The sequence below is a fragment of the Harpia harpyja genome, chromosome 14 (genome assembly GCF_026419915.1).
Source record: "Harpia harpyja isolate bHarHar1 chromosome 14, bHarHar1 primary haplotype, whole genome shotgun sequence".
Taxonomy (NCBI): Eukaryota; Metazoa; Chordata; class Aves; order Accipitriformes; family Accipitridae; genus Harpia; species Harpia harpyja.
In genome coordinates, this window is record NC_068953.1 from 4,702,105 (window position 1) to 4,728,545 (window position 26,441).

The 26,441-nt window shown below is 43.0% G+C and overlaps 1 protein-coding gene across 2 annotated transcripts in view; it reads right to left on the reverse strand.

The window, feature by feature from the left end:
• Window positions 1–1,260: 1,260 nt before the first annotated feature.
• RHBDL3 (rhomboid like 3) overlaps window positions 1,261–26,441 on the reverse strand; it is a 70,426-nt gene continuing 45,245 nt past the window's right edge. For both annotated transcript variants that reach the window (XM_052807788.1, XM_052807787.1), the window contains 6 exons: window positions 18,825–19,049; window positions 17,950–18,098; window positions 13,391–13,503; window positions 10,592–10,692; window positions 7,427–7,487; window positions 1,261–6,702 (listed from right to left, as the gene is read on the reverse strand). In XM_052807788.1, coding sequence (XP_052663748.1) covers window positions 6,431–6,702; window positions 7,427–7,487; window positions 10,592–10,692; window positions 13,391–13,503; window positions 17,950–18,098; window positions 18,825–19,049 — 921 coding nt within the window. In that variant the 3' untranslated portion in view covers window positions 1,261–6,430. The remainder of the gene's footprint in view (window positions 6,703–7,426; window positions 7,488–10,591; window positions 10,693–13,390; window positions 13,504–17,949; window positions 18,099–18,824; window positions 19,050–26,441) is intronic.

The following is a 26,441-nucleotide window of genomic DNA, read 5'->3' on the forward strand; positions in this document are numbered from 1 at the left end:
TGTTAAGAATGCAAGTTTAGATTTAACTGCTACAGACTTCTTGAAGTTTGAAAGATAAGGGTTTGGCTAGTTTTTTTGGGTTTCCCCCCTCTTTACCCCCAAGAGAAGTATCATATAAACCAATTAGTATTTCTCTTTCCAACACTTATGAGCAATGCTTACTATATGGAATATGATTGGAGCAATGGGAATAAAATGCTAATGAGATTTATGAGTTTGTGTGATCAAAGCTGAGTACCAATGCTGCCAGCTTTTGGTTCCTTCTCTGTGACAGATACACTGGAACTGGCAATATTTCTGTCCTTCAGTTTGCCTTTCTAAAATTATTTTAGCCAACAAGAAAAATGTATAGTGCTAGCAGACAGTATCACTTCCTGTATTAACTGACAAAAAACGACAAACCCCACCTTACCTTTTTGCTGAAAGTCGTCAACTAATGAATGAAGAGATTTGTGTGTCTCGAAAAGCTCACTTAAGTGCAGAAAACCAACAGCAAGAGCTGAGTCCCACATACGGTAGCAGTGATCTGCCTCCCCTTAGGAGTAACAAATCTGACAGGAACTGCTGCTAGTTACATCCTCATTTCTTTAAGTTATGCTTTAACCCAATGTTTCCCAACAAAACCACAAAATATTTTTCAAAATTTGCCTTCCCCTTCCACATTGGTGGAAGGATTTTTATTTTAGTTATCTCAAAACAACTAAATGAGTTGGGGGTTTGCTGCAGAACTTCCTGGATATGTTGTTCCCACTATTGATTCAAGAGACAAGAATGTGTTGGCTCTAAGATTTTAAGACATTCAGTAGAGACTGATGTTAAAAACGAACCCTCCACCCCAGTGAAAAAATTTTAAACAGTCTAATGTACTTGGTCATCAACTTGCACGCAGTTCTGAGGTCACTGCTGCACTAAAGTGTCAGTTGTCAAATGGTGGGACAAGGCCTGAATTTCAATACAAGTCCCAAGCCAGTTCTGCATCCTTGTTATATCTCAGAGGGTAATAAAGCAGCAGTTCACTCTCTTCTTTATCTTTTAGGCAGACACTTTTAGAGAGACATAAAAATGAGTTATCAATGTCATTATTAAAAGATTACATTGCAGAGCTCAATATTAATTGCTCTTTTGTTAAGTACTGTGTTAACTGTAGACAAACTTACAAAACTGAAAGGGGGTTTTTTGGTTGTTTTTGGCATGTGATATAGAACAGCTCAATTTTATTAAAAAAAAAAGAAAACAGAAACAGAAAACAAAAAAAACCCGCCAACAAAAAAAATTTAATGGATTCTGTGCTCAAATAATATTGTTACAACAAAAATATACAGAATGTACACAATACAAAAATATTTGGAAACATACCATAGCATCTTACCTTGCAAATATCATTTTGTTTTACTAGCCCTTAACGGGAAAGTATCATTTGTTCAATATTTTAAGGCAGAAAATTACATTGTTTAGTGCTTTGTGTTTAACACTTGGATGTGTTTTTAGCATTAGTAGTGTAAGCAAAAGAAAAGCTGCATAAATCTAGCTTTATTTGCAAACCAAACAGACACTGTGGGGGAGTCAGGAGACAGTCAGTGACTAACGTATCTATTAAGCTCACTGGAGATTAAGGTACTTTTGCTACTTAAATCAGACCTAGGGAATATTTTGTGCTCTGTGTTGTGAAGTACCCTGAAACATAGATTTTCTGTACTGCTACTGGCATTTCAGAAATACCACATTAGAAAGCTTTTTCCAATTAAAAGCCAATGATTAATGGTGACATTAAAAATACATTTACCTTTAAACATGCTTGGTTTCGGTCTTATGTGTGATTCTTTCTTTATAGAGCTACAAAATGCGCTGTTTTCCTTTATAAACAGCTCTCAGCATCAGTGATTGCAGAAGGAATTTTTGAGTCGTATCACAGAGCACTGTGGAGCAGCCACTACTATAAGAGACAGAACAGTGGCAATATTCAGAGGCTAAAACCCCAGAGGTGCTGGCCTTTGTTCTCTAGATCCCAGTTTGCCTCCAGAGGCTGCTGGTGTTGAACTGCATCTATATTCTCCAGTTCCACTTCAGGTAAAGCCAGTGGATGGGGTTTCCAAAGCAATTGAGCTGAGCTTGAGTCTATGTAAACAGATAGACTTTGAGCTCTTTACTCACTGAAGTATGTGTGAAAGTCCTACCCACGATCCTGTGAGACTAAATATTGGCACAAAACAGTAGCTGTCTTGTGAGGTCAGCAGATAGCTGTTATTTTAGTACCAGCTCTAAATGTGTCAGACTCCATCCTTCATACCCCAGTTCAAATTGATCTAATCTGATTTAAAACATATGGGCAGTACAATCCATCAGAAGGAGCGAGGTCTTGGGACACAGAGTCCCTGAGCTTTATTTCTAGTCCAGCAACCTCAGACAACAATAATTTCTCTGGCCTCCCCCTTCCCCTTTGATAAAATACTTCCTACTGCTAATGGAGCAAGTAGTGAAGAATCACAGTATGCCACGTAAGTGCTAAGATTCCTCATCGACTGATGGGGAAAAAGTGATATGAGCTGTTGTCTTAAGAACTCAGCAAAAGTGAATTCATCAGCATTTTTACAACTCCTCTACACCTCACTCAGAGATTGGTCCTGGTAACCTCCTCTCCCATCACTCCATTACAACCTTCCCACTCCTCCTTCCTATATTACTGATGTGTGCAAAATTAATCTCTACCTGTCTCCAAGCATGTAGGAATAAAAGGTGCAATCTGCAAGCCCCATGGACTTTAATCTACCTGGTTCTCCTCCTCCTTCTTCCTCCCCACGGCTGCCTGAGCCACTTCTTGCGTCTCTCCTCTGGGATGAGGGATCAGCAAGAGGCTCGGGGCCGGATCCCGTCCGTGCTGTCACCATGCTGCTGGCAGGTGTCCCTGAAGGGGCTCTACAATCAGCCCGGTCTGCATGACTACTCCCTACACCTATCCTCACTGGACCAGTGCTGCAATGTACTTACTAAATAGGAAGTCCAGCACAGAAACGGCTTTTTTTGTTCCAGGTGGTGTGTCCTCACTCAAGGACACAAGCATAAAATAACTTCCTCTAATGTGCACTGTTCAAATCTGTAAAATCCTGGCAGCAGCTGAAATAAAACCAAAACAAATCACCCAAACCAGTCCCTCGGTGGACAGCTCCTTCAGGAACATGTTACTGACTGTGACAAGTAAGAACCACAAATGAGCAGGATGGAGAATATTATATCTCCAACATAAGCCAGCAGCTTCAAGGACATCTGGAGGTAAAAGAAAAACCTGGTTGCTATTAGCTCTCTGGTGCTGCAGCACTGTGGCACTCCTGGATGCATTAGAAAATAACATAACTAGATTTCCTGATACTCTGTAAAAACATAACAAGTTTTCACAGTGTAATTTTAATGATTAAAAAAAATAAAATTATGAAAGCTTAAGCACTTTGAGCTGCTCCTGACTCCATGAGCTGATAGATTCTTAGCAGACAACAGGCTCCGTGTACAACCTGCTCTATGTATGGGGAGAGATTTCAGCTCTGATGAGCAGGAATGTGAGAGGGTTTCATTTCTTCACCCACAATAAATCTAGTACTGCTTTAAAGTCTGGCCCTTTGGATCCCCAGGGTTGCTTGTAGACTTGCTCAAGTGACAGGGTATGGGGACACAGAATGAAGTCAGAAAGATGAACAACAGTTTACAAGAACAAGTCATAAGCTCAACCTCAGAGCTGTTTTCAACCAGTTCATGTAAACTATGTTCATCTATACATAAAGGACCAAAGAAGGGTGCCTGGATTATTCTGTTCAACTCCCTCCTACTCCTGAGCAGAGGCAAAGATATGTTAGCCAGGGTCAGGCTGATGAAGAAACTGGTGGCCCTTGAACTTGTGGCTTGCTGCTTCACCCCAGAGCACATCACTGGCAGGCACGGAAACCTTTCCTGAGGAGAAACTGATGGGCATTAAGTAGCTTTCAGTTGAGAAACCAAAAATAGAAGTCAATCAGTGCATACTGTACTCTTGTAAATTATAGGCAAAATAATCTGGGTTTTGTTGTGATTGAATTTTTTAAACAAAATTTTCAAAGTTTTCCTAAAACTTCCAGGAGAACTCCCATTTCTGCTCACCTCTGTTTTAAAGGCATCTGTAATCAGAAAGGCTTAGCGATAAGTGAGGAAAGGAATGTCCTCCTTACGTGTTAACCATGCTTCTGTCAGTATTCTCCTAGCTCCCCGCTCTCCTGCTTGCCTGCTGCTTCCCAGGGAGATGATCTCCACTGCTACGAAACTCACTGGGTCAGCACCTGAAACAATGCATGTAAACTCTCATGACTGCTTTGATCTAGACCAAAATTGCAGAGGTAAAATGGCATGGGGAACCAATCCCCTTTTCCAAAATGACCAGAGCTCTGACCCTTAACCCTTCCTCTTGTTCCTTGATCTGAGGGCCCATGAGCAATGTGCTAGCCGTACAGAACAACAAAGGCGCAGCTGCCCTCAGAGATCCCATTCCTGTGCACAAAGGTGGCAAAAATTGTTTCTTTTGCAGGTAAGGCTTATTCCAGGCTGTAGAAACACTTATTTTCTCCGCTCTCCCTTTCCCTGAGGCAACAGGATTTTTACTAGTGCATACTGTGGGAGCAGAACTTCACCCTTCCAGACCAGAGAGATTTTTCCCATAAGAGGCAAAGAAGGGGGCAGCTGATAAGCACTCGTGAATGTCCCCTCTAGAATGACAGACTCCTACCAGTTTGTGGTATCATCTGGCAGCACCGATTACACAGCTGAGACAATAAAGCCCACGATACAGAGACATTTTGCTACAGAGCAAACCCGACTGCTACAGTGCCCATTAGATGTGCTGTGGAAGGCTCTGGTGGCTGGTGCGTGGGCGCCAGTATGCAGCTAGGAAAAATGAAGAAAGGAGCTAGTCTAGAGAGACTCCTATGGCTGCTTTATCCAGGCCATCAAACTAGGGGGGTAAAGGGGAGAGAAAAGGAGGGCATCCACATTCCTGGACTGTAGTTTGGCAGCTCTCTAAAGTGAGAAGCAAAATAACATAAGCACCTCAGAGAGAAGTGTACCTATAAGCACTGCTTGTGCTACGGATGTTCCAGTCTGGTCTCCAGGTCCGTGCAGGCAACTGTACAGACTGTGCTGCAGACCAGTTACAGATTGCCAAAACCCGGGCTTGACTAATGTTAAAGAAAAAGGCATCATTGCAACTAACTGTTTCTTGCAGCCCCCAGAACATCCATTGCCTCAGGAAAAGGCATCCTCAAAATTTAGCAGTCACTTTAAAAACAGTTTTATCTGTTTCACAATGATCACTGTAACACAGTAACACCCTTTCCATTTCAGTGGGAAACCAGTGTTACACACAACCTGATTTAACTCCACTGACTTCAGTGGACAGATTTGGCCCCAGATGGACTGTATGGCTATAAAGACTAGATAGTTCCTGCCCTGCGCTGCTATAGGTGATTCTCTCCCACTTTTCTAATAAGAACCTGCTGGAAGAGTTGAGATCCTTGCTAGGAGCTCACTGCAGGCCAGGTGTTAGATCTATGTGGCCAGAAATAAAGTGAGAAAAAAACAGCACTTGATTGTCAGCTGATAAGAACACAATTGAACATTTGCCCTCCTTTTCTCCATCCTTCAAAAAAGAAACCCCAGCCACACCCTCTAGCCACAGCAGGCTGGGGAAAAAAAAAAAAATTAAAATCAAGTGAAACATGCACAGTAAAAGTCACCTCTGGCTGGGTATCCACAACACTCTAAGAGTTCCCAAGGTTTATAGTGCAATTTCATTTGACCTGTAGTTGAAGACCAGTCTCCATCACTTTGGGTGATCAAGTTCTGCTGATTCCTTTGAAAGGTGCATAAGACAGGTTTCACCGTAGGCTAAAATATCTTAGGAACCATTCAAGTAATTAGACAGTGGCACTGGTATGGCTGAACAGTCAGATGTGTCCATAGAAACCAAACCCAAGCTGCCTTGCGAGTACCATGCGAGTCTCTAATTAGTAAATGTCTGCTCTTTTTCCCTTTTAGTGTTCAGTAACATTGAGGAGATTCATTCAACAACTGGCCATAATTCCAGCACTGACCTGGAAAATACAAATATCTCATACAAAATATTGATGTGTGCTAACAAACCAAGTGATAAGTGCCCAGGTACAAGCTGCCCAACGGGAGCCCTGGCAGTGGAGAAACTGCAGGGTCCAGGCCAGCCAGTATTACAGTACCTGCTAGATTTGTGAACAAACTGATCAGCCCATTCTTTTGTGAGATCTTTAAGCATCTCCTCCAGCACACACTTGTGTTCCAAAGAATCATCCTTCCCAAAGTTAAATATAAAAATAGATGCTCCATCTTCATTCATTTAACATAGCTGACAGATGACTTCCGCTCTGAAGTTTTTTGTCCCATGTTTTCAAGGAGGGGGAGGTAGCTTTAGATCCAACAGGCTGTAGGCAAAAATGTTCCAGAAGATGGCAAACAAGACAAAAATGACATAAATAGAAAGGAAGATCCACCATAAAGTCTGGTCTTGGAGTCTCTGCTCATAGTTCCTCAGGATGATGACACCAAGGGTGATTCCAACCATCACCCCTCCCAGATGAGCCATGAAGCTGGGGTGTGGGCATGGTGGGTAAGCGGAGGGGTGGAATCGCAGCCACACGGCTCTTCCAAATTCAAAGCTCACTGGAACAAAGAAGGAAAAAGAAATTAATTGCCTAGGTCTATCCCTTCTTAAGTCCATCTTGCAGGCAGCGCTGCATCCTTGAAGAGATGGGGAGGGAGAAACTGCCTTGTACGGCAAGCATAGGGAAGCTGGAAAGCCATGGCTGTGTAAGGTCTGAGGTGCACAGACATGAGGTCTCCTCAGTGGTTGGTAAGTGGTCTGGGTTCATGGGAGTGTAGATGGGTGAGGGAATATTTGCCTTCCAAAATTTATACCAAAACCATAAAAGAAATGAATTGGACTTCGAAGACAATTGTCTCTGACGAATACACAGCTTAGTTTCCCTTATCGTGCCACCCTAGGGATATGGCTGGAAGATAATTTATTAATGTGTGTATTATGCTGTTGCCATCCCAGATAGGAAGTGCTCTAGGAAACCTAAGTATTATCATTACGAAAGCATTGCTTCGCTTGCTAATTCAAAGACGAGACATTTAAGTCCCAGATCTTCACAAATGCCACAAGCTACAGATGTTGGCTAAAAAATAATCCTCATTTACAAATGTTTGTGTTGAAAGCCAAAATCTGCATTTGAGAGCGATGTGGTTTCTGCTGCTAGAAGATCCAGCTGCAAGTTCCTACCAAAACTGCTGCAAAGTCAAAACTCTCTGAATCAGCATGAACTGTTATGACAAGGGCAAACAAAACAGGATTGCGTGGTGCCAAGTATTGCATGATACTTACTACAGATCAAGGCAACAGCCATGCGCAGCAGTTTGAATTGGCACTTCATTCCTGACCAGTTCTGGAAAAGAGAGAAGGAAAACAAAGTGATGGTGCTTACAAACCTGGAGGGATTTTACACTCAGATCTACACTGGAAGAGCACCAAGGACAACCAATCCTTGAAACAAACCCCTTTCATTGCCTTAGCCACCTGGACTTTCCACGCACAACACCAAACACAGATCTGTCAATCCCAGAGACAACACCAAAAAGGATATACTGCAGTCATGTCCAAGTTATGGACAGTCCATAACTTCTTTGCCTGGCAGTCTTACTGGCTTTCTTTGCCTGAGATCCAGCTGGTGTGGCATGGTCCTTGGCTGGCCTTGCCATTCTCTGTTCTTCAAACTGGCTAATTTTTAACATATTAGTGTGATGTTTCACCTTAAATTCCAACTTCTGAAAATATTTGAATTTACCTACCCTGCAAAACCCTGTTGTATTAGGCCACATCAAATAAAATTATGTTAAGTAGTACCTAGCATTCAACATAAGCATCATTCTGGTTAACATCACACAGCTCATCATGATTCACTTGGAGTCCCAACACTGTCACCTGTCAGGCAATTTCTTGGTGCATTCAAGCCCTACTGTGCTTTTCCAGTGCTACTGCCTGTACCTCATGCTCCCTGAAATTCTGCAACTCAGACCTTCAGCAGAGAACACACAAATAATAAAGACCTCAGTAAAAGTATACCAAGGAAACAGTGCCAAGAAAGCCTGGATTTGGCCTCCTCTGTCTTCAGGCTTGGTCATTAATCAATATAGTGGAATAAGAATCTCCGAATGATAGTCAGAAATCCTGGGAGAAATGTTTAAATTCCTCCTTTTCCACTTGCACAAAATTTCCAAGCAGAAAAAGAGATCATGTTCTGGGGAACTCAGATGTATGGCAACACTATTATTATTATTAAGTGACTAAATGAAATTTTGCCTGTTGAAAGCAGTATGAGATACCAAGCTAGCCAGGTTTCTTGTGAAAAACTCCCTGTTCATCACACTGAAGGAATAAAAAAAAAAGTTTGTAAACTCTTCAGCCTAAGTTTCATGGCACTCAGTGACTTTTCAGCCTGCTGAAGAAATATTCTGCAAAACATATTACATATATTCAAGTTTTATTTGCAATCTGTCTGTAAATCACTTCTGTGACTGCAAAAATGCAATCTCTACAAAATAAGTAACTCATTTTGTCTCTCCACAGAGACACCTAACCCAGTCAGAAGGCTCTGAACTCATGCTGATTAATACTGTGCTGCTTCCTTCAGTTTTCATTTCCATGTAGCTGTTTTGAATTCCTCCCCTTACTCTTTTCCTTAGGGTGACATGCTTTATTGCTTCCCCCATTGGTTATTTTATGTATTTAATTCCAAGAATATTTATTTTTACAAGAAGGAATGTTTTCATTTCCTTTGGTTACTGGGAGGCACAAGGGAACAGAAGATTCAAGAGACCCTCCCTGCAACGGTCCCTCCTCTTCCCAGCATGCTCAAAGCACCTGTCCAAGACTGTGTTTTACCAACAAATGGCCAACATGTCTTTCAGCATGCGGGAGCATCACATCTAGATACTAAGTGAGCAGAGACACAGAAGAGGGGGCAAGAAAAGCAAAAAAACTCCACCAGAATGGGAAAGGCAGTAAAAGTAATTTCAGACGAGAAGAGAGGCAGCAGATAATGGAGAAATATAGATGCTAAGGTAGGAATTGCTAAATAGATTTGGAGGAGGTCAATGAGTAGTGAAATGACAGGCCACTTTGCAACGTTTTAAGAAGTCTGGGAAGGTAACTGGTGAAGACTCTCCACACACCTCTGGCAGAGCCTCTTCCTCTAAAGCAAACCAAAATTTCCTCAAATGTCCCCCTCTGAATCTCAGTGTGAAAAAACACTGTGTCTGCATTACCACCCTGTGAGACAGAGGAAACTCCTTCCTGCTTCTGCTGGCCCAGTGGCAGGGAACACAAATCATACTGAAAATAACTGTATATAAGGAGGCATTTCCCCAGTAGAAACCTTGTGGTATAGGGATAGCCCCTCTCGTCCACTCCCTATCTCTCTGCCAGCCACTCAACTGTCCTAATTTGGACAACAGCCCCCAGCTCATTCATGCTCCAAAAAACTTGAAGACAGCAAAGAAGACCTATTCTGCACAGGAAATCACGCCCTTTCCCTGCTCCCAGCTGCTACAAAGGCTGCCTGTAGCAGCACTGTTGTGGGCTGCAGCTGGAGCCTGTGGACTTCGCTGCACACAAGCATTAAATACAAGGTTTTCTTTTAGGCTTGACACAAGTACCACCACACACGCACGTGTTTTCCAGCACCCATATAACAGACCTTCTGTCTCTACTGCAGCCAACCCACATTATCTTCCCACTCAGAGCCAGGGAAAGACACATTACCATCATTTTTATGGTTATTCTGTTCTGACATTGCTGGTACAGGACAGACATGCAACGCTGTACCACCACACACGAATCCTCTCTCAGCAAAGCCATTTTGCCCAGCGGTCAGCTTAGGAGTCACACAGGCAGATATGCTGAGCTTTGCCACCACCTAGCTGAGGACCTTGGATGAGCTCCTGTTTCCAGGTCTTAGAGAAATGACGATGCTGGTACTTACTGACCTTTGTAAAGCATTTCATTAGGTGAAACGGCAAAAAGATGCATCACTAGTATGCCCAGGGTTCAGCTTCAGTCTGGGTTTTACAAATGGAGATCAGGGATATTCTGCACACAAATCCACCAAATACTAAATTTCCTTAGGTACCTGCTAACATTACATGGCACATGCAGACAGAAACAGGTCTGCAACTTCTGCAGAGCCAGACAGCTCCTTCTTTTCCAAATATTTGTCAGCCCTTGCAAGGAGAGCTGATAGCCTGGAGTACACTGATAAGTCTTGGATTAGCAGTATCTTTGGCTTCTCCTGGTAAGCTGCCAGTCATCAGGGTACCAAGCCACCAGCTGCAGTGTAACATTTCCATTCCAGGACCATACCACTGAGACAAGACTCTTAACTGGGGCAAGCTCTGAATGACCAACAGCTGGGTCAGGCCCTATTTCCAATCCCTTTGGGCCACCAGACCTGGCTCACTTCCAAAGAGGTTAGACGGTCATTCTGGTACTCACCATGACTATATTGGCCAAGTGAGCTGAGACAAGAGCATACACGCCTCCAGAGGAGCCCACCACAGGCGCAGTCATATCAGCTACTGACACTGCCAGGGACCCTGGGAGAAAGAACAAGGGTTTGTGACAATTGCCAGCCAAATAAACACACTCTCTCCTACCCTACATCCCTGCTACTGCCTGTTTTGTGCTAATTGCTGCAGGTCAGTAATAAACTGACAAAGAGAAGGGGGGGCGGGGAATCAATTGACTTGTGAAGCTAACTCAGTCCTGTAGAACTACCAAGACAGTGACTGATCGATTCTTCTGCACCTCCTTTAAAAGAAGCCAAGCAAGGCAGCAACATATCTTCAAACCTGCAAAAAGGCACTTACACCCTGATTAAAATAACAAGGAAGCAGGAGACAGACAAATGTCTGTGTCTTGTTCCTCACCTGAAGATAAAATAGAAGTAGCTCCCATACTGGCAAGACAAATATTTGCACAGTGAGAAGGAACTGAGGACTTGTATCTTAGCACAGGCCTCTGATCAAAGCACAGCCTGTTACTTATAAAACGTCAGAGTAAAACTAGCTAAAAATAACCTGGATGGAGGCAGTAAACACAAGCGACCAAAATGACAGGTCAATCACATAAAGGCACCACTAATAACAATACATCCAAACATAGACACTGCATCTCCTTATCTCAATTGGAGGCTTGGATCTGCTCAAAGCTCCTTTCATTGCAAACTTCAAGAGTAATTTAAGAGACAGAGAGACAAAGGCAGACTTGGCCTCACAAGGCAGAGATAATGAAGATCTTTGTGATGAGTGGGAATAGGAAAAAGACACAATGGCAAATCTTGAGAGAGTCCTCGGTAGTACAGGATCTAACAAACTTTTTTGCTAATTGCTCAGCTGATTCTGGGTCAAGAAAGTGCTGAGGTTCCACCAGGCAACTCTGCTGATAGCTCTCTCCTTCACTGTATGGCCCTGAGACTTCTCAGCTCTTAAACACTGCCATTAAAGAAAAAGTTAATGAGAAGTTAAGAAAGGAGTAATGAGAACTTGCAGTTAAGTCCTCAGACACTGCATTGAGCCTCTTGATCTCAGCCTCAACAAGTCTTCTTAGTAAAGCCAGACAAATGAAAAAAAACCCCATAGAAGTAGGGAGTGGCCATTGTGGCCCATGTCTATATTTTACTGTTTATTCCCTTTTAGGAGCATTGTTATCTTTATATTACCAGATCCTCAGCATAAGAATGCCTCTTTCTCTCTCTCCTGGCACATGGCAAAGAATAAAGCATGTTTAATAACTGGCTAACATCTCAAATGGGTAAGGGTATCATGGGATGCTTTTCTGTGTCAGACTGTCCAGTCACATTTGTAGTTCCATTCCACACTAAGAAGGGAAGTTTTCCCTTTCCATTTGGCACTTTCTTCCACAATTTATACGTCATAAGGTGTGAAAGGCAAGTCTACGAGGATGTGGCAGCTTGTCTGAGAAAAAAAAGTGGGATCATCTGTGTAGCAGAAATGAACCAATGATGCTAGGTGGGCTATTGAGCCTCACTCAGGCACCGGCTACAAGCCTCCAGAACTCTGGGCATTCAGCCCAGCCCAACGCCCAATTAAAACCTGCCTCTGGCCCTGCAGACCCTGCCAGCAAGGCCATGGCCACAGGAATCTGAGAGGCAGATGGCAACTCGCAATGCTCAACCGGGCTCAACTGCAGCAGATTCAATGATCACTTGCTTCACTTACCTGGCACAGATGCGTGATGTGTATTTACACATATATAAATGAAGCCCCAGGGTTTGGTAGATGGATCTATGTAGAAAAGCTTATGTTGGGAAAGTTGCAGATTGGGGACCACTTTAGTGCTTATTGAAATAACAGGCAAGGGACAGTGGAGCTGGTCTGCAAACTCCTTCCTCCTCATTAAATATCGTGGTGCTTGTACCATGCCTAGTCCTGTGTCCTAGTCCAATTATGCTTTCCACAGTCTCTCTACTGGAATGTAGGATTTATTGGTACCCAATGCAGCCCACTTTACAAAGGCTTTATCTGTTCATTATGAAAAAAATAAAATTATGTAGCTGGAAAAAAAAAAATCCCCATAAATCTTGAACTAAGGCAGTCAACCGCTGTCTGAGTTCCACTGTGAAGCCCTTGGTTGTTCTCACACTTTCCCCCTGTTTTAATTAGATGTTGATCTATTGTCAGCTAACTTCCATCACCTCCGAACTGCTGGAAAGCCAAACATAAATAAAAGCAATACAGCACAAACTAAAAATCAATTAAACCCCATGGCTTCATGATGAAATGAATTTCCAGATTCCTGTGCACTGCTCACAGCCTACAACCAAATACTTCTTGCTTACTCAGGCTATAGAAAGCAGACAGCACAGGACAAATGGAGGAAGAACTGGCACAGGACCTGGAAAAAAAAAGACTCTTCATGCAGGGATGCCTGTGATGCCACCTTTCTTCTAAGCCTCTATGGGACATGAGGAAAGGAACAGCATGACTGCCACATTCAGGAAGACCATCTAAAGCAAGGCTATTTTAAAGTAACAGGTTGTTGGTGCTTTTTTTAGCAGGTCTCCTAAACACAGAGTCTATGGCTAGTTAGAAACAGATGTCAAGTTGTAGCATATTTCTCACTTCTACCCTCCAGAAGAATTTCAACGCATAGAAGATCAGTGACTGCTCTTCTCCTACATCCAAATGTCACAAAACATTTCTACTACACAAAAGTCAGCACAGACCATTTTCAGATGCTTCTCCACCTGGGGCATCCAGAGGTGTCACCTACCTGCCACAACTCCAGCAATGTACACAAAACTGATCCTCGCAGCTCCATGCACCATTTCCAGGGGAATCCCAACCAAAAGCTGAAGGACAACATTGAGTCCAAGGTGTTCTATCCTGCGGCAAGGAAAAACAACAGTTGTCCTCTTTTCTAAGTCTTTGTCTCCCTTCTCTACACTTGAGACAGAGATATCTTGGAAAGGAAATCAAATAGCACCTGCTTCATGAAAGTAGATTGTAACACTGGGAAAAACAATGGTTCCTGAAAAAATCAGACCGAGAGCTACGATGTTTCTTCCCTCCTTGCTGCTCATTATCTTTTTCACATCCACCCAGGTCCTTTCAGCCAAAGACCTCATAGCATGTTTGGTTCTTAGTGAGGTTTTTTTTCTTTTTATCTTTGTTTTGTTTGTTTTTTTTCTTTTTTTTTTTCTTGTTTGTTTGAAGAAGTTAAATGACTTGTCCAAAAAAGCAGCAAGATGGCAGCAGAGCCTGGAACAGAAGCCAGAAATTTGACCTGCTCCTCTCTTCTCCCCTCCTAATGATACAGCCTTTCCCTGCACATATTACACTGCCATGATGGGGAGCAGATATTAAATCAAGAGCAAGGTAAGCCAAGCAGTGCTAAGACAGTTGCTGTTTCCTTGTGACACATAATGCCGCTTTACTGTTAGTGCTATCTGACCCTCACCCTTTTCTGCTGTGCCTACTTCAATGTGATCATGGTCAGAATGGGAAGCAGAGGGCATTTTTATCCGTGGTTAGGTGCCCAGTGAGACACAAAGTATATTTGCTCCCTGTTCACCTACCCTTGTTCCCATTACAGTCAATAGCAAAACTCCTGCTGAACACAATGGGAAAAGCTAGGCTGAGACTAGTCTTGTAGAAAACCCCACTGTGCACATCGTGCAGGACCGCTTGCAGCCTAGAGGCAGAGTGTGACAGCTAACATGGGCGTATTTGGTAAAGACTCTGGTGCAGCAGTTTTCTCCTGTGCTGAATCAATAGTTTCAAAGCAAGTTCTTTGTTGCTTTAATCAATAGTACTTAACAAAACTGTCTTGCTACTTTTCAAAGCTCTGTACAAATATTTACCCTTGCCTTTGCCATCTGCAGGATCTTTCAGTGAGGTAACAACAGCACGAGGCCCCTGAACAGGGTCCTTCTCAACACTGTGCTAGTGTCTGAGATTTACCCTGGGCTCACAGGGCTGCAACCTTGCTGAAAGGCCACATCCTGCTGGACCCAGGGGTATACTGCTTTCTGTATGAAGAGTGCCTGAGTCTGCTTGCAAAGCAGGTGGACCTAAATGACACAGTGGTACCCTTAACGCAGAAGGCTAACATCTTTGGGGGGAAAGAGTGCAAAGTAGCTAATGCATTGGAAATCTACATCTTATTTTATACAAGAAAAGGATTGCTCACAGACAGCCACTAGCAATCTGTGGTTTAAGTTATGTGCATTTTCACTGTTTTGGTCTTTCTTCATGTTACCATAGCAATCTGCCATATACATCAGCAAAAAACGCTGATGGTGAGATGCAGTAATGACAGAACAGTCTCACAAATGAGAATTTAAAGTTGGACTGGAAAAAACTGCTACAAATTATACTGCCGGAAACAGTCCTTTCCAGATATCTTAATAGGTTTGTTTCCACTGAATTTCTCTCCAAGGATAAATTTCTCTTCTGCACAAAACATTCAGCACTGCAATTTGTCATCATGGGAAACTGCTGCATGTAACTGAGTTTTTTATTACCTTGCTCAAGACTTTTGAAGCCACTGGGCATAGGCATATTCTGGCATTCATTCTGATCCTGCATGTTCACAGAAGTTAGGAACTACATTAGGAACAACCAGCAAAGGTCAAACTGAGATCACAGAAGAGCCAAAGCATCCAAGTGCCCTTTTACAGAGGGGAGGAAAGAAGCTTTGGCTGGCACAGAGTCAACGTCATGAGCCGGCACCTGACATTTTCACACAAAGCACTGCGTCTTATTTTTCAAAGGAAGCTTTTGTTAGAGCTCGGCAAAGTTTATCCTAGACTCTAAAGTGACTGCTCTGATTCACAGCTGTTCTTAAAAGACTTTCCAGGAGCAATCCCATTCACTTCTCCTCCCCATCATGCTAGCAGCTTTGAAGGCTCCACAGTCAATAAGCACCCATAAAATATAATTACCCTTTGCCAGTGCTGAATGCGTCATTCTTGAAATGACAATTTCATTGATTTATTAAAGACTTTCTCCTTCCCTGGGACCAAACAAATGGGACTGAGCATCAATGCAAGTCATTAGTTATGGCAGTGTTACAAATGCGTGGGCCCCAGATAATCAACGTCTGCTTTCCATGAAAGCAGAAGGGCAGAATTTACAACTTTGCCTGCCTTTTCAGCCCTTGACAAAGCTCCCTCCATCAGGACCAACACACAACCCGTGCATTTTTGGCATCTTTCTAGAGGCACAGCCAGCCAAGCCTTAGCAACTGCTGTCTTCTCGGACATCTTCCGGCTGTCACTTGCTCTTCAAAAAAACAGACAGAGTGCACTAAATTAAGGAGCAGTCCACATTACCATTTTAAAGTCTCAGCTGGAAGCAGGATAACAATAGACCCCGTGGCATTGTGTTAGCCTCTCATTTGAAAATGAGAGGAGAATGATGGGCTTCCACTAACAAACGTTATTACCTTTCCAAGATTTATCTGTTCTCCTGATATGAAAGGAGCTTAACACACCGGTTAGCAATAAATGAATATTTAGCCTAACTCCAGATACTGCAGATAAATCATGGGGTTTATTGTTCCAGCAGGACTCTCCATTGTTTTGAAGGCTACATAGCTAAAGAACTTGAAATCCATCACGAAAACAATGAGTCTCCTGCACACCACCTTCCCCACTGTTCACCTCTGAGCCAGCCACAGATGTGAAAAAAAACTAAGCTATTTTTCAGCCAGTAAGTGTGAAGAACGCCAGGGCACTGCCTGCTACAGGGAAGGGTGACCTTGCACAAGGTAGGAAAGCATGCCACAGGTAATAGAGGAAGACATCTGAACGCTGCAAAAATTGTCCTTGTGCAGGTGCTTCTCTTCAAATGTATCCCAAAGCAACCTGCAGTTACATATGTGATATAGTAGAACATTGCCACCACCAGAAGAAAAGCCAGATACAAATTAGCTAAGTTAAAATCAAGTTTTACAGCTTTTACAAGCCCAGTTTTCCCCACGTCCTCAGTGATGGAAATTTCCAATTCTCATTTTACATCACCAGCCTCACGTCTAAGCCCAACAGTCTCCACTTGCAGATTGAAACCTATATACAATGGACTTTTTGGAGGGATTTAGCATGTAGAGTACAGATGTTGCCATGTTAAGAAGTTTCATCTATAAATTTTTTCCTACTGTCCCCTTGGGTGGAGTTTGTTCTGTCCTATGATTTTTATCCAGAGATCTGGGGCACATCTTGTGCTCAAGGGCAATTACACACCAAGGCAGTTATTCCATGGCAGAGAAGAGACATCAGCATGTCTTCCATCAGAGACATAGAAAAAGGAAAAGATCAGCTTGATCTTTCTGGCCTTTCATAGGAGAACACTGACTGATGGGAATATAGGCTTTCTATTTAAGAACAAAGGGTCTTTATCCAGTTTCAAACTATAAACTACTGCTAAAAAGCCCGTTGCTGTGATTTTTCAATGACAGAATTAAAGAAAATTGCAATTATCTGCCAGGAATGTGTGAAGATAATGATCTGAGAAACTACTCAGAGGGGGTAGAGTGTTTTGTACAGGGATGAACTTTCCTGTGACACTCATCACCATGGCATCACAAACATCACACAATTAAGTCTCTTTTAATCTTGGGAGGACTAGCACAGTTGAGAAGCACAGAGTTAGAATCCCCACAGCTTGTATTCTCCTCCCAAGTCTGCTACATACCTCCCATGGGATGAAGGAGGATTCATTTTACTGTGCACCTTCATTTTGCATTTTGTGTTAGATGGACCATTCTCTGTCCATCTGGCCAGTTGAGATTGTCAGCTCTTCAGGAACACTGGTGTTTGTACAGTGTGTACAAAATGGGAGTTCAATCTTGACTCAGGCTTCTAGGCATTATCTCAGTCCCTACAGAAGGGACAACGTTACTAAGTGATGACATACCATAGGCACAGGGAATTTAATTGACTTTTTCAACCTCAGCTAGGAAGTCTAGCAAGAATACACCATGTAGTTTTTAAATACTTGCACGGCTCCTCTAGAGGGACACTGGGCTTCGATCTGGTGAGTTTTAGGAAGCACACACTGGAAAGTGTGCAATAAGAGGAAGGTGTGGTCCCAACACTGCTGGGGAGAAGAGCAGCATCTGTTAAGTTCCTTATGTTGCCTCCTCCCTTCAGAGAGCTGCGAAGGTTTGCCCCTCATTGCCCAACACTCCACAACAGCTTCAGACTTTTATATGCAATTTAGAATTGATTTTTTAAAATTTATTTCTGAGCTGATTCTGTCACTTCCACCTCCTCTCTCTCTCTGGGAAACCTGAACTGTGGAGAAGCTCCGTGGTTTCTAAGTACTCACCCTGCATGCATGAATATGTAGGTTAGGTACCTCCAAGCCTGAGCACGGAGCTGAGGATGGTAAAGTAATGCGTTCTTCAGGTATAAGGGATGGCTGACTTGCAGCACAAATCTGTCTAATACCACTCCGTTGTAAAGAAAAAAGGCAACCTAGAAGAGCAGGGAGATTCCTTGGTTAGCAAATGCCTTCTCTCACTGAAAAGCAATTTGTAGCTCAAAATCATGGAGAAAAAAGTCAAACGTACAATAAATTTTCTCCCATTTGACAGCTTCACAAAGCATGAAAGTTCCCTCTTTTAAGGAACCTGCAACACATTGGTATAACTCCATATGTGGCTTTCTGTAACACACCAGCCACTGAGTCAGAGGAACTCAGCACCCTACTGATCAGTGCCATATTATATCCTTCTCTGTGCTTATTTGAGTGCATTACTCAGCAACTGTGCAAAGATCTCATTTGGGCAACAGATGAGCAGGTCAGAATATTTAACCCAGTTTCTCTTCCCTCCTTTTTCTCTCCATTCACAGAACAGAGATAACTGTAGGGAATTTTTCTTCTAATTCCATTATTTGAATTACCAGTTTCCCTAGAACTGTCCAGATTTTCACTCCTCAAAAAGTTTTGCTATAGTTTCCCAAATTCTGTAGTTTCATATACAGATTATTTCAATGATTAATAACCACACTTGGAGACAGATAGGATCACAGTCTCCACTTACACACACACATACAGGTAAGCCAAAATGGCTATCAATCAGCTTTGTGCTTGTCCTTGTCTGGGTCTAAATGAGTCCCACTCTAGCCCTTGTTCATGTCCCAGCAAAGCCTTTGGCAGTGTGGGGTGGGTTCCCAGAGAGAGGGCATTAAGGTACTTGCCTCTACAATAGTAATGGTAATCATGAACCAGGGTGGAGGGCAGCAGGTATAGCTGTCATAGTACCACTTGCGGTCTATCTCTCGTGGCAGGGTTTCATACGCAACATGCCGGATCAGCCTCTGTGAAAGGCTCAGCCCCGTTTCCTCCAGCAGTGCCTTGCTGCACAGCCTCCTGTTCCCCTGAAGGATGGCTTGGCGGAAACTATTCGACCTTTTGTTGCTCATCTGGGAAAAAGAAAAGGAAGAAACCATGAAGACAAAGCAAGGTCTGGCACAACCATCCGGGGAGATTAGTGCCAGTTTGTCAGCACCAGATCCAGGCAGGCAGGAGAATACCACCAGGCTGGAGCTTTAGGAACCAAGTCTCAGGATGATCACAGGGTGGCCTACATGGGGTGCAAGGAAAACCAGTACCAGGGTCCGCTCTTACGATGCCAATAAATGAGGTGAGGGCAGAACACTGGCAAGGCAGAGCAGAGGCTGCTGATGCACCTGGCTGAGCTCTCTGGCCCATTCTCCAGCCTTCCATCTTCTGCCTTCACCACCAGTTATCACAATCCACATTCCTGTGTCCCCCTTCCCTCAGCTCCCCCTGCTCTATCACACTTCCCTGCACTTGCCATCTCTGGGGGCAGAAAATTTCTTGGATGTAGCAGCAGGTACATTCACAGCATCTAACCCTTGTGTTCTGGTCCTTGGAATTGGCAGGAATTAGCTCTGGGCAAAGAAAATTATCTCTTTGTGTAAAACAAAGCTGCATGAGCAACAGCAACAAAACAACAAACTAAACTGGTGTACAGGCTGTCTTAGTGCTGTAAACTTGCAAGAGGAAAGGATTTCTTCTTTTAAAACAGTTATTTTCAGAGGGGACAGGTTTTGAGATGGTGCAGGCTTTGGAGAATACAGCTAATTTGTATACGCATTATCACCTTACATGCATAGAATTAGCTGTCTATCTTTTTGAGCATACATTTTCCCAATTCAGATGCATAATTAAAGCAACTGCATTTGCAAATTAGGCAGATGGAATTTTATGCCTAGCCTGCTTGGGGGCGAGGCGGGGGGTAGAAAACAAACCCCCAAAAGCCACCCCCAAAACAACCAGGTCTGAAAGACCTTGCTCCAAGATTTGGATAATTGCTAATTAACCCTGATGTCAAACCAACCTGCTGCATTAGAGTCACTGCCTGTACTGGCTGAATCTTTGGTAGGAAGGCTAACTATGCATAAAGACCACTGTAGGGGGACCTTTTATGTAAAAGGCAACAAAGAAAATGTGACAGCCTGGTCCTTCTTCTGAAAGAACTGCTAACTGATCTCGGAAACCACCAGCATCTTCAGTCTCCCAGAACCAAGTAAGAGATGACATTCAGCACCGTTGGCTTCCAGTTGTCTTAGATCACACTGGTTTCAGCTAATATCCCAAAGACAGCAAAGCCCAGAGCTTGTGCTCTCAGTGCCCAGGCAGCTGGGTAATTGTTCCAAGCTGGACCAAGCTGCTTAAAACACAGTAATCACTGCAGGGAGCCACCTCCTGTTAATCACTGGAGGAAGGCAAAGGGGCCATCTGAGGTGACGGCACTGCAACCCACTCTCCCAGCAGCTGCCCATCCCTCCTCAGCCTTCCGTTTGCAGCCTGTCCCTCCAACGCAGAAGTTCTCCAACATGAGCAAAATTGACAGGCAATTGATCTATTTCAAGTTTTTTAAAACTGGGGAAAAATTCGTTGTTGTTGTTGTTCTTTTTGAGTTGTTTTAGTGAGAAAAAGGTTTACCCAAAAACCTCTGTCTCCTTTCTTGGTATTTCTGCTTTGCTCTCTCTTTTCTTCGCTCATTCATAAAACACTTGTAACACTTCTGGCAAAAGCAGCAGAAAAGGCAAAGAAGAAAAAAAAATATCTGTCCACAAAAATCTTTCTTCCAGTCTTCTCAAGTCTATCATCCAAAAGCTCTTATCTAAAACTAAGGAAGATCAGGGGAAAAAAATTGTTGGGGATCTGTTGCATTAAGAAAGCCCACTCATATTGAAAGACAATATTTTCACAGAGAAACATCCACCAGGTTTAAGGCTTTCCTTAGCATTTGTGAGATGCTTTTTGGTAGGTGACAGATGTACTTCTGTTTCAAAAGGTACCTTTAGCCACCTAATGACCTCACTGTGTTCACAGAAGAAAGCTTCGCTCCAGGTTAGTTCAGAGAAGCCTGTCGGAGACATACTTTGCATGCTCCCTTGCAGAGTTCATTCTGTTACCTCTGGCTTTGCTCCTCTTGTGGACAAGAATAAATTCAGAATGAAACTAAATTTGCCTGCTACAGACAAAAATACCGAACAGTTGACTGAAGCTGCTGATATACTTATTCTAATTACAGTGATATGTGTGATTTTCCTGCCTACTACAGAACAGTCAGTGCTTTTCCCTGCTGCAGCTCTTCAGTGGAAAATATAATCATTTCCAGAGTCAACCGAAGAAAATCATCATTGCAGTGCAGCATCAGGAAGTGCTGACCACCCTCAGCAGATGATCACCTCATTGCTGCAGAGTCTGGTGAGAGAGATGGGCAGGAAACTCCAAAGGCTGCCAACGTTCATGTCTGTGCTAGGCTCGTAACAGAAAATTCTTTACATTTGTTCAGCAGAGGATCCTAATGCAGGCACCACTGAATCTGCCTGTTATTGCTAAGCATGCCAAACAGGGACTTGCTCGGTTCAATCGCCTGAATTCAGCACAGCCTCATCAGTCCAGTGTCCTGCTCTGCATTACTGCTAATGCTGCCCAAAGAGCCCAAATAACAGCCAGGGCAGAGCAAATTCATCAGCATGATGTTTCTGAAGGTGTTCCTCAACATACTAAAACCAAAACAGAATGGAAAGTTCTTCTTAGTTTTGTTAAGAGCAGGACATTGCAGGATCACTGTGGAAGTCACACCTCAGATGAACAAAGCCTCTGGCTCTCGTGGGGAGGTGGTAAGCTGGACCTCACAACACTAAGTGACTTGCCCAAGGCCATACACTAGAGTTAGAAGAATCCAAGTTGCACAACTTCTCTGATCACTAGGCTGCACTGCTTTCAAGCCCTTCTGTTCAGCAGAAAGCTCTGCCTTCCTTCTCCAAGAGAGGAAAATAAACCACAGGACTTTCCACACCCCACATAGAAGCTAAAATGGAAGCTCATGACAATGTGATTTCCTCCAAGGAATGATGAAAGACAGTTATAGCTTTATTCTCTCAACTACCTGTTCTCACACCCCGTTATTTTTACAAGGTGTTCCATATTGGTCGTTTCTGGCCACATCTGGATGATAAAATGCCAAGAGTTATTTAAACTGGTAATCATAGGAAAGCAGTAAATGTTGATATTACAAGAGCAAGGGAAGCCCTTGGGCGAAATGCTGATAGCTGTCTGTGGAGCACACGTGACTGCTGGAGAAAGACCTTGTATGCCTCAACACACACAACAAGGTTATTTCTATACACTATGAGGCATTGCCCATTGGTAGCCTCTCTGAACAACAGGTATGAATGTATCACATCAACTGCACTTTTAAGTAGCAAGCACAGCCTCTTCCTCCTAGTTGATTTTTGGTAGACCTCCCCAGATACTGTGAGATAGGCACAGAAAAACATACAGCTAACTCAGATATGAGGTCATGGGATCAAAGTGTTCAGAGACAGAAAATACCTTTGAAGTCAACTTCTTAGGTGGCTAGAATCCTGTCCCTGGATAGAGGGTCTACTGGGTTTTCAAATTCATCAGCTCTTAGCAAAGAGGCAACAAGAAAACTGCCTGCAAATTAAATGGAGCATGTCGCGAACTGCTGCAGTCTTGCAGAACATATGGATATATCCAGCACCAGGTGTATTCTTCCCAGCTTATGATACACCAGCAGACTCGTTAGAAGGAACGTGACTGGCAAGGAGCAAGATACTCCCTGCACCCACCAACAACAGTAGGTGCTGTGTCAGTGGGGGCCAGATCTCAATTTACCCAGAAAATTAAAATCCACTAAGATGTGGATGACTGAGCACCTGTTAAATTTAGGCCTGTCAGTAAGAAGACATGCTGCTGGTCCCCAGCTGCAATCATTGCCCATCACACCAAGGAGGAAATGATCTCCAAAGAGGCAGCACAGCTGACTGCCAGGGCTCAAGCAAACACAACAGCTCTGGGCCTACTCACATAACCCCACAGGCCTTTGGATCACACTGTTAATCTCAAGCTAGGAGGTGATGGGCATAAGGAGAGGCAGAGGATTAAGTCACTACTGCTGCTCTCATCAACTGTTGATGAGAAGCCTATTTTGTTCCTCAGACTGACTTTGGAAGACTCAGATCTTCCCAGAGAGTCTCGCATATGGTCACAATTTGCTGACGTGATTTTGGAATTATATAATATTGGTATTTATGAGCCAAGTATTTAATCATCAGCTGAAAGAACACTGGGCCCATTGTTGGCCTGCATATTATTAGGGCTCTGGAAGCTCAGGGCAGCCCATCCCACTTCTCTTCATGCAATTGATCTGGGACTTCTTTAATGAGCGTGATATTAAAGCTGCAGGCAGATGGGTACAGCAAACAGTACGTGAAGAGTGAAGGTAGCGGTGGGGAACAACACATTCCCTTAGTTCTTCATGCCTGCAGAAAGTTATTATGCAGAGAGAAAGAAATTTCCCTTGCAAAACAGCCAAGCTGACATGACTGGTAACCATGCACTGCCACCTCTGCCCTTTGGTATTACCATACCAAAACAAAACACGGCTTAGTGCTACAGCTCTGCTCAAAGGATGGGTTTGATACATCTGCCAGAAAAGAAAATTTTTTCCTACTTAGATCTGAACCTGTCTTCAACATTGAAAATATCAAGATTTAGGATAAGAGTCCTTACTGTCTAGTGTGGGACAGTGCCAGACTTTGGTAAAGTACAAAGTCCTGCTTTTGTTCAGCACACGTCCCAATCTAGAGCTAGTCTCAGATAATCTGCAACTTGCAATGGAAACTGTCCATTCCCACCAGCAGACCAATTTCTCTGTGTTTCTTGGCTATCTCTACTATTGTTGCTGCCTCAGATAATCAATAGCCAAGTCATGTAGCATTTCCCTATCTCCAGTTTCATGGCTTGTGTGGGGCACAGTACCCTTTTTATGGTTTTTATTCAGCCTCATTCAGGAGTTTTTGGAAAACATGGATTTCTGCCCATTACATATTGGCATCTTTGAGGCTGGTCTATGGCTATTTTTAAACACAACACTGTGACAGGCAATGCATTCAGCTCTCCAGCTCTGATCCTCCAAGACACAGAACACTAAATCAGAAGTTAGCACAAGCTTTTTAAAAGCCTCTGTCAGCTCCAGTTTTATAACCCACTTTACTTACAAATGCAGCCTCTTCAATCAATTTTGCTTTCAAGATTCACATTTATTTCCTTCCCTCACTCCGCACTTCCACAAAATGCTAATGTGGGTAAAGACGGCTTCTCCCAAAATGCATAGCTCAGCATCAAGTTCATCTGTCACAGATGTTCACATCCTCCAAGCCAAACTGGTAGCACTTTCCCAAACAGTATCAAATGGGAAAAAAGCAAATACCAACATCCTGATTTGCTCTGGAGATTCAAGAAAAGTTAGAGGCAGGAGAGACCAAATAAATTATCCTGGTCATTGCAGGGATATTCCCTGCTCAAGGTTTTGTCTGAACTCCTATTAAACGTGCCAGGCATTTCCAGTAGAAAAGGTAAACCACATTCAGATTTCAAGGTTAATTGCAAGAACACTGCTTGCAGGACAAGACTAACATTGTTGTTCAAATAACATTGTGTCAAAACACAGCAAGTTTGAAACTTCAAACCCCCCTAACACCTGTTCCATTTTTCATTGGTACTGGGAAGGATTCTGCAACTGAAATGAATCCAGATTTAATTTTCTGAAGCAAAATTTAAAAAAAAAAATCTTTATAACATTTCCCACTCACGCATGTATTTTAGATACATACACAATTAAAACAACCATTTAAGTTGACATCGTGGTTCTCAAGTTTCAACTGTATGTGATTGAAAACAGCTGAGGAATCATGGTTAAGAATGGAAATTTCTGTGCTAAGTTCCACTTTAATTGGCATAATGATTATTTGGCAGACTAGTTCACTTGGAAGTAAGTTCTCTCTTCCGCTGCTACGTGTAACCAGTATCTAATGGACTCAGATCAATGTACAAGCTGAACACACTCCAAAAGCAGTATCTCAGTTATTAAATTTTAAGATACTCACCTTGCCCTCTGATGGCTTTTTTCCCCCCTCAGGAGATGCACGTGGCTCTTGGAACATCAAAAATCACCAGTTTTCTCCAAAATGGGAAGCAAAACAACATGAAGGCAGTGTGAGGCACATTTGTCAGGAGGGGTATCCAGCTCCTGGAAATGCTCCCTGGAGTAAGAACTTTGCACCTCAATAAGGGCTTTAATACACTGAGAGGTAAGAGATATATAAGGACACAATCACATGACTGCTCTCATCTGTCTCTCGAGAAAACCTCCTCCTTACTCATAATAGCATAATATTAGATCAAATACTGAAGTAAGAGATTTTCAAACCTTTTTTAATTAAATATTTATTATTATACCTCTGAATAAAAGCCAGGAAGAGAGCTCAGGAATCCTATACTTTCAGCCAAGACAGTGAATCAAGGACAGAGGGAGCACTTAAAGGGCTGTCCCATTGGAAGCTGAAGGACATCCCAGAGGACTCCAGATGGGAGTCCTCTTGATGTTTGGCAGAGGATCTGCCCTGGTTCAACAGTGCAGCTAATTGGAAGCACAGAGGGGAAGAAATGGAGCTATAAAACTTGCAGCTTTGCCTGCAACAAACCTTTCCAGATTAGCAACAGTGAGAACAAAATGACAAACACCGGACAAAAACACTAGAACTGAGGTACTGGGTTATTCTGCAATAGCCTTTTAAGCTTAAAACACTCACTAGAAAGCGAACAAGGATTTAGCAGGAAGAGGAGATACTCATTTGGGCAAACTTTTGTCCTGCCTGGGGATTCCCCTGAGAATTGGAGATTTAGGCTTTATTGCTTATCTTCCCAGTGACTCGGGTAATAAAGAATTATATACAGTTCCTGCAAAGCCTTGTTCACCTAAGCATTCTATGCAGGCTGTCAGCTGGTTCAGTAAAGGACAGGCAAAGACACTGGAAGTGGAATTTATAGCTACTTTATGACTGTGCTACGAAGTACTTTTAAGTACCATCAAAAAAACCCTCAAGCAAACCATGGTTTAAAGGACCTCTCACCTCCCCCCACACAAGAATACAGTATGTAACTTCGTAAAAGCTCAGCTCCACAAAGATAATAGAGCCCTCCTGGTGCTGCCACATAGACACTCACAAAGTCAAAAGATAAAATTCAATGTTTTCGCTTTAAAAAAGTTATCTCTTTTCCTAGCTACAGCTCTTCTTTCACTGTTTCCCCTCATTTCAGTTCAAGCCAGGGTGGAGGAAGTATCCCAAATAAAAGTGTTACCATTGCAAGCACTGAAACAGTAAAGGCAAGAGTTACTCACCTTTGAAAGCAGAAAGCATAGCCATGAAAAAGTCTATGGGTACATGCAGTGTCCCCACAAGGGA